This window comes from Lepus europaeus, chromosome 16 (assembly GCF_033115175.1).
Source record: "Lepus europaeus isolate LE1 chromosome 16, mLepTim1.pri, whole genome shotgun sequence".
NCBI classification, from domain to species: Eukaryota; Metazoa; Chordata; class Mammalia; order Lagomorpha; family Leporidae; genus Lepus; species Lepus europaeus.
In genome coordinates, this window is record NC_084842.1 from 89,887,748 (window position 1) to 89,899,939 (window position 12,192).

General features: G+C 53.2%; 1 protein-coding gene across 7 annotated transcripts in view; it reads right to left on the bottom strand.

The window, feature by feature from the left end:
• Positions 1 to 557: 557 nt before the first annotated feature.
• The window catches only part of GRK4 (G protein-coupled receptor kinase 4), a 61,988-nt gene continuing 50,353 nt past the window's right edge, over positions 558 to 12,192 (bottom strand). For 6 of the 7 annotated variants that reach the window (XM_062213601.1, XM_062213607.1, XM_062213605.1 and 3 more), the window contains 5 exons: positions 11,947 to 12,155; positions 4,711 to 4,848; positions 2,580 to 2,717; positions 1,640 to 1,771; positions 558 to 700 (listed from right to left, as the gene is read on the bottom strand). In XM_062213601.1, coding sequence (XP_062069585.1) covers positions 659 to 700; positions 1,640 to 1,771; positions 2,580 to 2,717; positions 4,711 to 4,848; positions 11,947 to 12,155 — 659 coding nt within the window. In that variant the 3' untranslated portion in view covers positions 558 to 658. The remainder of the gene's footprint in view (positions 701 to 1,639; positions 1,772 to 2,579; positions 2,718 to 4,710; positions 4,849 to 11,946; positions 12,156 to 12,192) is intronic. The other variant, XM_062213603.1, reaches the window with a different exon arrangement.

Sequence of the window (12,192 nt, forward strand, 5' to 3'; positions counted from 1 at the left end):
GTCTTTAGCACCTCAGCAGAGGGGCCTAAGTGTCCCTTCCCCAAAAAAACAAAATCTATATTTCCCCATTGGGCCAGGCCCCCTAGCTTTCTCTTTTGGGCACCAGCGCTGAAGAAGGGAACCACCATTCATGATGGATCTCGGGGGAAGGAACACCTGTGCAGGTGGTGCAGCCACCCCAGGCACAGGCTCAGCCTCTGGGCCCCAACAGTGTGAGGCTGTCACACCTGGGACAGAAACCAGGGCCTCTGACTGCCGGCTCACGCAGGCTCAGGAACCGGCCGGCCAGCCAGCCAGCCACAAAGACAGGAGGCCCAGGAAGCGGGGCCAGCAAGGCTGTTGGGAGACACGTTCACGGCTCTGGGGACAGGGAGGACCCGACCTGGCTGCACAGCCTGGGGTGAGCAGCAGGGTGCTCGCTCCCAAGCCCAGCCTGCTCCCCCTCCAAGAGCAGGAGGCGTCCACACCTGGGCGTTCCTGGTGCCGCAGCAAGCTCTCAGGCTTCCTTCAGCCCAGCTTTCCTTAGAAGACAACGCAGGCATCAATGTAAAGAGCGGTTTCGGCTGTGTCACACACGTTTATTCAGCTCCTGGGCAAGGCAGCACACAGCACCTGCTCCTCCGTGTTGCGTCGGCTCTGCAGCCTGCACAGCGCGCGCTCAGCGGCGCGGCTCCCCTTCCTTCTCGGCGCTCAGGCAGCCCTGCAACACACAGCAGCGCTGGCCTCAGGCACGTTGCTAACGTAAGGGGGCGTCCGCGGGCTGTAGTCCACAGTGGGCCCTTTGGATCTGCTGCTCGTGACCCACAGATTCAATGAGGCATAGGTCAAAAACACGGGGGATAAATGCAGAACTCGTCTAAAACGAGACAAAGCACGCGGACAGCTACCTGCACAGCACGTACACCGTGATGTAGGGATAAGGGCAGCTCAGAGGCCATGGAGTCACAGCAGATGCTACTTGGGGGATTTTCCACCACCCAAGGCTTGGTTCTCAAACTGAAAAAGGATGGATTGGAATGCCCCGGCCAGCCTCTGAGTGAGGTCCCGGACAGGGCAGAGCTGGATGACCCGTAATCCGAGGTGGAAAACTGCTTTGAGAAATGTTCTCCACGTCTAACTCTGCTCCAGAAAATCACCCCCAACTACTTAACTTTCAAAAGGGAAGCATCTTTCCTTGTGAAAAGTGGGCTAAAGGAGACAGCAACGGTAAGAATCGGGAGGTAGGGCCAGCGCCGCGGCTCACTAGGCAGATCCTCCGCCTTGCGGCGCTGGCACACCAGGTTCTAGTCCCGGTCGGGGCGCCGGATTCTGTCCCGGTTGCCCCTCTTCCAGGCCAGCTCATGCTATGGCCCGGGAAGGTAGTGGAGGATGGCCCAAGTGCTTGGGCCCTGCACCCGCATGAGGGACCAGGAGAAGCACCTGGCTCCTGGCTTCAGATCAGGCAGCGTCCTGCAGTGGTAAACCCCTCCTGTGTGGTGGAGCAGCTCCCCCCAGCAGCCAACACCACTGGGGTTCCTGGCCGGCATTACACTACGCGAAATTTCTTACATGGGGCATTGCAAAAAGAAAGAAAGTACTGTTACCTTGGCAACTGTGTTTTCTTTTGACACATTATATTTTTTTAAAAAAAGGTTTTTACCCCTCTTCGGAAGAGTCTGTAGAAGAAGCTTCTCTTCGGCTTGTGGACTGAAGTGCGTCGTTTCTCCTCCACCACCAGGTTTTCCTCACTTTCACTTTCATTGATGTCCTTGAAACACCCAGACTCAATCATCTGCGTGCACAGAACAAGACAGAGAAGCCACAGCGGCCAGGATGTCAGCGACTCCTTCAGCAGCACCGCCCGCCCGGGGCCGCCCGGCTCCCAGCCCCCTTTCCTGGTTCCTTCTAGCTAACAACGTGGCCTCCTCTTCCTGCTCTCAGAGTGAACTCCCAAAGTGGCCACCGCGGAGGGAGCCCTGGCTGCCAGCCAGCCCTCCTGTGGCAGGCAAGCCCCAGCAGCCCCAAGACGGCCACCCTGTGTCCACTTCCTGTGGTGGCACCCAGGGCAGCTGCCATTCTTCTAGGTAATTGTGGATGTGGTCCCTGGCTTGCTCATGGTCTAGTCCTGGGGTCCGAAGTCTTGCATGTGGTGGAATTCCAATTCCAGCTGTACAGTATGGGTGCTGGCACTGCTTGAGCACGTTTTGCTTCTAAAAATTTGAAGGTGCAATCAAATGCTACTAGTTTTTCTAATTTTCGAGAAGAAGCTATCTTAAGCATTAAGCCTTTTTTCCTTCCTGGGTAGTACTTACTAAACGACTTTTTGTATTTAGGCATTTGCATCAAATTGCTGAACAAGATTAATAGCCACGTGAACTCAACAATTTTAAAAGATACTTTGGAGAGGGCTGGTATATAATTTTTAGCTCTATTTACACTCCAAAGTAGAAAAATAAGTATATATTTACTAGAGCTATTCAAAGATATAAAAACTAAAAAAAGAAAAGAAAAAAAAAAGTCCTGCACAATTTCATCTCCCCCCAACCCCCCACCGTCACTGCTGGAAGCAGTCTAGGCGCTCCGTGAAGGGGAGGCAGTACCTCATTCTGCCAGGGGATGGGGACACAGCCCGTAACAAACTGAGCGTAGAAGCTGCTGTCTGTGGTGTCCAGGTAGACTCCTTTGATGACAGAGAACTGCCCGATATCCACGACGTCCTTACAGTACACCGAATGAGGCTGTGCTCCAAGAACAAGAGGCATCAACAGAGGTCGTGACCATGCTTAGTCCTCTTCATTACAGACAACAAAGTGCATTCAAACTCCTCTGCTATTCTCCTCTCCACTTCTTTGCCAAGTCTCTCTTTCAGGCATTTTCTAATTCCTACAAAGTGTGTCCTCTGGAGTGGCAGTCCCCGAGCTCTCCTCTCTGGGAGGGTGTCACAGAGCCTATGGACACTGTCTGCTCCAGCCCCCCCCCCCACCTTCACACGCACCTCTCCTGAGGGCTAGCAATCTTGTCTGCAATGGAAATTGGTTTGCAAAGGCTGGGGACAGAGACCACAGGCCAAGGGAGCCACTGCTGAGTCCTCACCCCTGCCTCCAGCTCCCAGAGTGCTCTGGGAGAAGCAGCAGCTGGAATCTGCATGAAGAGAGCTCCCCAGATGGGTCAGGTGCCCACCCCTCTCCCTCTCAGCAGACTCTCCTCCAGGACAGGCCGCCAGGCTGCAGCCCCCTTCCTGGCACTGCGGCCCTCAGGGGTAAGGAGCCAGCAAGCAGGCAGGGGCACCGAGCTTGGGTCTCTGTCTCCTGCTGGTACAGCCATCTGCAGGTCTGGGGCAAGGAGCAAAGAGCCCAGAAATCCGCAGCCGTGGCACTGGCACTGTTGCCTGCTCCTCCCAGCACTGCCTGCAGCCACTGCTTTTCTTCACTTTTCCTGTGGTCTGGGGGGGTGGCTGGGGAGCCAAGTGGCAGGCCCCACCCTCAGGGCACAGTTCAGAGGACGGCCAAAGCCCATACTGCCCCACACCAAGGGAGTCTTAATTCTGGGAAGGAATGACCTGACGTGTAGCACTGAACTGTGCTGTGAACAGCTCCCCACAGGCCACTTGCCCACCTTCACTCAGGAGGACACGCACACACTCTGGGCTGGCCCACACCCCTGGCCTCATGCTGCCCGCCCCTCCAGGTCCTGGCCACACAGCCATGGCTGCAGGTGCCCTCCTCCTGCACAGCCCAGGCTGGGCCCCCCGGGAGCAGAAACCGTGCTTGTCTTATCCTTCCTGTGGCTTTAACACCTAGCGCTCCAGTACCAGGCACACACTATGACCGCTAAGTCATGTGTGAGTTACTTTCTCCACTTCACACTGCTCTACCCCATCTGTGGCAGACTGGGAGGGGCCCCTGGGACTCCTAGCAGCCACTGAGAGTGCAGGGTCCTGTGAGGAGCACTGAAGGGACTGGAGCTCTCCGGGCCTCCCAGCTCATTCATGAGGATGAACAGGAGCGCTCCAGAGCCCTCAGTGCGCGGCCAGGCCTCAGGTCCAGGGGCAGGGACCAGCATTCTGGACTAAAGCAGCAGTGTGCCCGCACTCTGGCACAGATTAGCCACCTCCTGTGAGGGCTTGGCATCCCATATGCGCGCTAGTTGGAGTCACAGCTGCTTCACTTCCAATCCAGCTCCCTGCTAATGCACCTGGGAAACCAGCAGAAGATGGCCCAAGTCCTTGGACCCTGCCACCCATGTGGGAGACACAGCTGAAGTTCCAGGCTCCTGCCTTCAGCCTGGCCCAACCCTGGCCATTTGGGAAGTAAACCAGTGAGTGGAAGATGTGTGTGTGGGTGTAAATCTCTCTGCCTTTCAAATAAATAAATATTTAAAAAAAACACAATGGCATGCAAGTGGCCGGGTACGGGGACTAGAGGTGACGCCAGTACTGAGGGCAGAGAGCAGACACTGGTGACAGGACGCCTAGGCTGCTGAGGCTTCTGAGGAGGGCTGGGCTCAGTGCCATCTGCAGAGCTGTCAGGGCGTAGGCCCAGGTGCCAGAGTCATGGGGGGGACTGCAGTGGCAGTGGGTGCTGGGGGTGACTCAGAGCAGGAAGGACTGGGTGTGGCGGGCCCCACAGAGGAGAGGCCACACCCTGGCTGTACCAGGTGATTCAGATCTGCTTTTCAAAATGTGCTGCTCTGAGCAGTGATGCTCTGGGCTCCTCCTGACAGCCCACTTACATCAGGGCAGAAGGGGGCAGCTAACAGGTGCACCTCCAGCCTGCTGAAGTTGATGTCCTGAAACACGGGGTGCCGCTTCACCCCCGCAGCTCCTTCACCCCTGCAGCCCAGCCGGTCCTTGGGGTTCTTGGTGAGCAACTACAAGAGGCAGAGGTGGAGACGGTGAAGCCCCTAGCATAGCAGTGAAAACCCAAAAGTCCCTTCCAAAACAGCAAACAGCTGGGGCGGCAGAGAGCAGAGCATCTGGACAAACTCAGCCACTCAAAGTCGGGGCAGGCCGCACACGCTCGCTCTGGACCGGTCAGACCACGGGACACTTCACAGGACAGCTGTGCTGAGGGCTTCCTTTGAGCTGCCACTAACATGTTGGCCAAGTTAATCATCAAGTAAAAAATTTCAATCAAGCAAAAATTAGGGGAGTTTTAAAAGGAAACAGAAGGCTGGCACCACGGTGTTATGAGTAAAGCTGGTGCCACATCTTATGTGAGCACTGGTTCAAGTCCCGGCTGCTCCACTTCCGATCCAGCTCCCTGCTAATGTGCCTGGGAAAGCAGCAGAAGATGGTCCAAGTATTTGGGCCCCTGCACCCACATGGAGACCTGGGAGAAGCTCCTGGCTCCTGGCTTTGGGTTGGCCCAGCAACGGCCATTACAGCCATTTGGGGAGTGAACCAGCGGATGGAAGGCCTCTCTCTGTCTCTTGTAACTCTGCATTTTAAATAAATAAACAATAAAAACTTTTAAAAAGGAAACTGAAACTATTGAGAAATTTAGAGATAGCATTTTAATGCTAAATAACATTTATAAGAGACCACTTTTATCGGGTCATTAAATATACCACGAGGACCTCAGATGAGGCAAAACCTTAGCAAACTTAGTACTAGAACTGTAATTTTTCCCTCTAGATTCCGAGGCCTGTGCCCAGAATTATTAATCTGTAAGGAGGGGCAGAATCTGTACTTTTCCTTTTGCGCTAGCTAATTTATTTGAGAGACACACACATACCAGACACACACACACACACTCACAAAGAGACAAACAGATGTGCCCTATCTGCTGGTTCACTCTAAGATGCCCACAATGGCTGAGGCTGGATCGGGCCAAAACCAGGAACTCAATCCAGGCCTCCAGATGGGTGGCAGGGACCCAGTGACTTGAGCCATCCTGCTGCCTCCCACAGTGCACGCGCTGACATAAGGCTGGAGCCAGGAAGCAGAGCCAAGCATCCAGTGCAGGGTGTGGGTGTGTAAACCCTAAACCAAACACTCACTCCTCAGAAACTGTGGTATCCTTAGATTTAGCCAAGTGTTTCTAAAGTATCCCTTACGTGCACACGTACAATGGTCACAGACTCAAATTAGCCTTCTTGCGCAACTATTATCAATCAAAGAAGGCTAGGCTGTGCAGCAAGGCCTCGCACTAAGCATCTGGGGCGCCGTGGGGCAGCCCAGAGACCAGGGAGCTGCAGCCACGGGGCCGCACGGCACCAGCCGCCTGACAAGAGGTTTTCTGGGTGCATCGTACGCTGTTGCTGCTGTAGCACAGCGGCAGGCTGACGAGCTGGGACAAGGAAAAGCGGAGGTAACGCGGACTGCCTCCCTCCTGCAAAACTGCTAGCCCTGGGCCGGGCTGACATCCACACCCAGGGCTTTGCTAAACACAAACCCAAGTCCCAAGACCAGAACCGTCCTGGTCCCAGCGGATCTGCCAGGCTCTGCCTCTCACCCCACCCCCACCCCTCTCTGAGAGTCCCACCTCTCCTTCCCCAGAGAGGGGCTTGTGTCTGGGAAATTCTTTGCCTTGCAGCCCCTCAGGATTAGGCTCCCCGCTCCTCTGTCTGACGGCCTCACAGCACCCCTACTCCTATGCGACACGTTCACACCAGATGGAGAAAAGCACATGAAGACTGTTTAATGCCAGTCTTTCCATTAGAATGGAGCTTCCTGAGACCACAGAGAGCCACTTCTGCTGCCCCAGTCTAAGGATTTTGTCACAGCAGCCCGGATAGACTGACAAATGGCCTGCCCTGGACCCGTGGTCTCCAAGTCTGCTTCTAACTCTGAGCCCCGACTGTGGGCTACGAGGATAACACAGAAACCCCCTGCGAGGATTAATGAGGGAATGTATAAATGATAAGCAGGTATCCACCAGCAGGTTAGTTCCATCTCCCTTTGGGTTAGGTAGGAAGCCAAGGAGCTACGCTCTCTGCTCTCGTCTCCACTGCACACACGCGCAGCATTCTAACCATAACCGAGCCCAGCTTCCTCCCCGGTGAAGGCACAGAGCGCACTGGCCACACTGGCCGCAGTGCCCCGCTGGCTCCCCTGGCGACACTGGGCATGCGCCTCTCTGCAGCACTTGGCCTAGGCACACTGCTTCGCTCAGCAGGACCCCAAACTCCCCACTCCCTGCTCTGGTTCAAGTTACTCTGCATCAATCCGTTTTTTTGGAGATTTAATCCATTCTTGAAGAACTAATTGTCGGGGCTGGAATTGTAGTGCACCAGGTTGGGCTGCCACCTGTGACTCGAGCATCCCATTTGAGAGCCCATTGGAGTCCCAGCGCTCCACTTCTGATCCAGCTCCTGCTAATACACTTGGGAAAGCAGCCGAAGATGTACCAAGTGCTTGGGCCATCTTTTTCAAAGAAAGAACTAGTTATTTCAGAGAGAGAGAGAGAGAGAGAGAGAATCTTCCATCTGCTGGTTCACTCCTCAGATGGCCACAACAGTTGGGACTGTGACAGGCCAAAGCCAGAGCCTGGAACTCCGTCCGGGTCTCCTACATGGGCAGCAGGGGCCCAAGCACTTGGGCCATCTTCCGCTGCTTTCCTAGGCACATTAGAGGGAGCTGGATTGGAAGTGGAGCAGCTGGAACACGAACCAGCACCAATATGGGATGCCAGTATCACAGGCAGTAGCTTTCCTGCTATGCCACAAGACCGACCCCAGGACTGTGTGTTGCAAAACATTTTACATGCATGATTTCACTGTATTCTCCTCCACATTTCATGGCTGAGAGGCCGAGCTGAGACAGAAGCCGGTGGCGGCCATGCTCTGGAGCTGGTTAGTGCTCCTGCTCACAACACCGCCTGCCAGACCCCACCTTCCTCATCAGTGCTTCCAAGGCAGTAGCTTCTCCTCCCTGGAAAGGCACCCGCCCGTCTGTGTCTGTCTTGGTGTGGTGCCCATCACAGCTCCCTTCTTACCAGAGCCGTTACCACGCTTGTTGTAGGACCAACACCAACCCCCGAGCTCCCCGGGGCGGCCTCGTCTCCCACATTATGCTCATATGGCACCTTCCTGCAGCCTGGCAGGAAGCAAGCACCCTGCCTCTGCCACACTGGACACAAGCTTGGTCAGCTCCAGGCAGAGTGAGCCGGCTGGCAGGAAGGCCTAGGGCAGGACTGCAACACAGGCTGCTTCACAGACGACACCAACGAGACTACTCTGGCCATTCCCATCCCACACACACGTATGCTCGTGCGCCTCAGCGCTGGCGTAACTGCTGGTGACCACACGCGTGTGCTCGTGCGCCTCAGCGCTGGCGTAACTGCTGGTGACCCCTGCCCAGAAAACAACCATGGGCAGAAGAAAAAAGCTTTCCTATTTCAAAATATCAAAGGTCAGTTTTATGTTCAATTTTATATAAAAATCGGGCCGGCGCCGTGGCTCAACAGGCTAATCCTCCACCTAGCGGTGCCGGCACACCGGGTTCTAGTCCCGGTCGGGGCACCAGTTCTGTCCTGGTTGCCCCTCTTCCAGGCCAGCTCTCTGCTGTGGCCCGGGAAGGCAGTGGAGGATGGCCCAAGTGCTTGGGCCCTGCACCTGCATGGGAGACCAGGAGAAGCACCTGGCTCCTGCCTTTGGATCAGCGTGGTGTGCTGGTCGCAGTGTGCCAGCCGCGGCGGCCATTGGAGGGTGAACCAATGACAAAGGAAGACCTTTCTCTCTGTCTCTCTCTCACTGTCCACTCTGCCTGTCAAAAATTTTTTAAAAAATTAAAATAAAAAAAATTTATATAAAATTCGTCAATGAAATGAAACATCTTAGCTGTTTCTGAAGACAAAATGACCTTGGTACTACTCTTCCCTTTCAACACCATCTTTTGAGAAAGCAAAGAATGATCCTCACTCTGTTTGCTCTAACTCATGAGAAACCCAATCAAAAGGGAAATAAACCACACAGAAAGACAAATACCACCTGTTCTCCCTCATATGTGGAAGCTAAAAAACTCAGTCTGAACACAGAATACTAATTCATAGAGGCTGGGGGCCTAGGGGGAGACAGAAGTAGTTTGGATCATTGGTACCCAATCAGGAACCTGAAGGAGTAAGCTCCTAATGTCACACAGCATGCTGGGGGTCTAAAAACAGCACGTATTTTATGAGCAAACAACAAGAAAGGAACTCCAAGGCTCCAATCAAAAAGCAGTGTCAAGACCAGCGCTGTGGTGTAGCAGGTAAAGCCACTGCCTACAGTGCTGGCATCCCATATGGGTGCTGGTTCTAGTCCCGGCTGCTCCACTTCTGATCCAGCTCTCTGCTATGACCGGAAAAAGCATTAGAAGATGGCCCAAGTCCTTGGGTCCCTGCAGCCACATGGGAGACCCAGAAGAAGCTCCTGGCTCCAGATTAGCACAGCTCCAGCTGTTGTGGCCAATTGGGGAGTGAACCAGCGGATGAAGACCTCTCTCTCTCTCTCCTCCCTGTGTATAACTGCCTTTCAATTAAATAAATAAATCTTAAAAAAAAGTCAAAGAAAAACAAATGTTTGTCAGTACACACTGGATACACATATTGAAATGTATCACTAAAGCCCATTCATGTGTACATGTATTGTGAAAAAAATTTTTGAAGACTATAGAAAAAGGACAATAGTACAGAACAGTGAAGTTGTGGTGTATGAAAATAAGTGTTAATCTTTCTGTCATAATAGCTGATACCAAATCTTGACATTTATTACTTTAAAAATTTGCATATCAATTTTCTACTGCCTATTAAAACCCAATCTCATCTGAAAAGTCCTCATACAAACAAGGGCATTTTACGGCCAGCGCCGCGGCTCAATAGGCTAATCCTCCGCCTGTGGTGCAGTCACCCCGGGTTCAAGTGCCAGTCGCGGCGCCGGATTCTGTCCTGGTTGCTCCTCTTCCAGGCCAGCTCTCTGCTGTGGCCCGAGAGTGCAGTGGAGGATGGCCCAAGTGCTTGGGCCCTGCACCCCATGGGAGACCAGGAGAAACACCTGGCTCCTGGCTTCGGATCAGCGTGGTGCGCCGGCCGCAGTGCACCGGCTGCGGCGGCTATTAGAGGGTGAACCAACGGCAAAAGAAGACCTTTCTCTCTGTCTCTCTCTCTCACTGTCCACTCTGTCAAAAAAAAAAAAACAAACAAACAAACAAACAAGGGCATTTTTAAAAGTTCACAGAAGGGCCTGGCGCCATGGCACAGTAGGTTGGTCCTCTGCCTGCAGCGCCAGCATCCCATATGGGCACCGGTTCTAGTCCTGGCTGCTCCAGCTCTCTGTTGTGGCCTGGGAAAGCAGTAGAAGATGGCCCAAGTACTTGGGCTCCTGCACCCATGTGGGAAGACCAGGAAGAAGCTCCTGGCTTCTGGTTTCGGATCGGCGCAGCTCTGGCCGATTTGGGGAGTGAACCAACGGAAGGAAGACCTTTCTTTCTGTCTCTCCCTTTCACTGTCTGTAACTCTACCTCTCAAATAAATAAATAAATAAAACCTTTTAAAAAAAAGTTCACAGAAAATGCATGTTATGAAAAAATGGGTTTCAAAAAAGTATTCTGCTCCCAAATACACTTATCTGTTAATTCCATTTTTCCAGGGTTGGTGCTGTGGCATAGCAGGTTAAGCCACCACCATCAGCATTGGCATCCCAAATGGGCACCAGTTTGAGTCTCGAATGCTAAACTTCCGATGCAGCTCTCTGCTAATGCCTAGGAAAGCAGTGGCAGACGGCCAAGTGCTTGGGCCCTGCACCACGTGGGAGACCTGGAAGAAGCTCCTGGCTTCAGTCTGGCAGATTTTTCTACTGCAGCCATCTAGGGAGTGAACCAGAGGACAGAAGACCTCTCTCTCTGCCTCTGTCTCTCCCTGTCTGCAACTCTGCCTTTTAAATAAATAAATAAATCTTCTTTTTAAATTCCATTTTCCCATGAACTTTGTGAAGTATGTGTTTAAGCTATCAGTCTGTGCTCTGACTTCCCTCAAAATTCTGGCCATATCAAGATTGTGGTGTAATTCCATCGTATTTGCATATATACGTATTTGAGGAAAAGGCACTGTGTAAGCTTTTCAATAACATAGAACTCCTATTTCTTTTTTTCTTTGTTAACTTTTTTTTTTTTTTTACAGGCAGAGTGCACAGTGAGAGAGAGAGACAGAGAGAAAGGTCTTCCTTTGCTGTTGGTTCACCCTCCAATGGCTGCCGCGGCTGACGCACCGCACTGATCCGAAGCCAGGAGCCAGGTGCTTCCTCCTGGTCTCCCATGCGGGTGCAGGGCCCAAGCACTTGGGCCATCCTCCACTGCCTTCTGGGGCCACAGCAGAGAGCTGGCCTGGAAGAGGGGCAACCAGGACAGAATCCGGCGCCGCGACCGGGACTAGAACCCGGTGTGCGGGCGCCGCAAGCGGAGCATTAGCCTATGGAGCCACAGCGCCAGCCTAGAACTCCTATTTCATGTGTGATCTTGCTGTGTCTAAATCACTTTCTTACATGAATTATATAATAAATATCTTTAAAATGATTAAAAGAAGAAGAAGGGTAGAGCAGTTAAGACACCCTTGGAACGCTGCATTCCGCATCAGGGTGCTCGCCTGGAGGCCCAGCTCTACTTCCAGGTCGCCTCCCTGCTACTGCGCACCCTGACAAGCGGCAGTTGATGGCTCAAGTTCTTGTGTTCCTACCGTCCATGTGGGGGACCCGACTGAGTCCCAGGTTCCTGGCTTTGGCCTGGAGGTTAAGGACATTTGGAAGTGAACCAGCAGAAGAAGGTCTTTGTATGTCTCTCTCTTTCAAACAAATGAAACTAAGTAAATACGAATCAAAACAACAACAAACACAGAACCCGGTGAAGTCCTTCTGCAGATCAGGACTGGGGGGCGTGGGGCTGGGCCAGGCCTGGGGAGTGAGTGCCCTGCTGAAAGCAGGCTTTTCCTAAGCACCAGTGAGAGCGACTAGCCCGGGCCAGAAGTTCAGCACCCGGCTCGGTGGGGCCTGACCCACCATCCTGCAGATGGACCTGGCATCCTCGGAGAACTTGGCGGAATAAACCTCAGTGTCCATCTTCACTCTGCGCTCGATCTCCTCCCGCTTCACTTTCTCTTTAAATTTCCTGAACGGAGAATGTCCCTGGATCATCTCATAAATCAGACAGCCGAGCCCCCACCAATCAGGGCTAAAGGTGTAGTTTTCATTATCGATAACTTCAGGAGCTACGAAACAGACACAGCGAATTTAAGTGAAACTTTG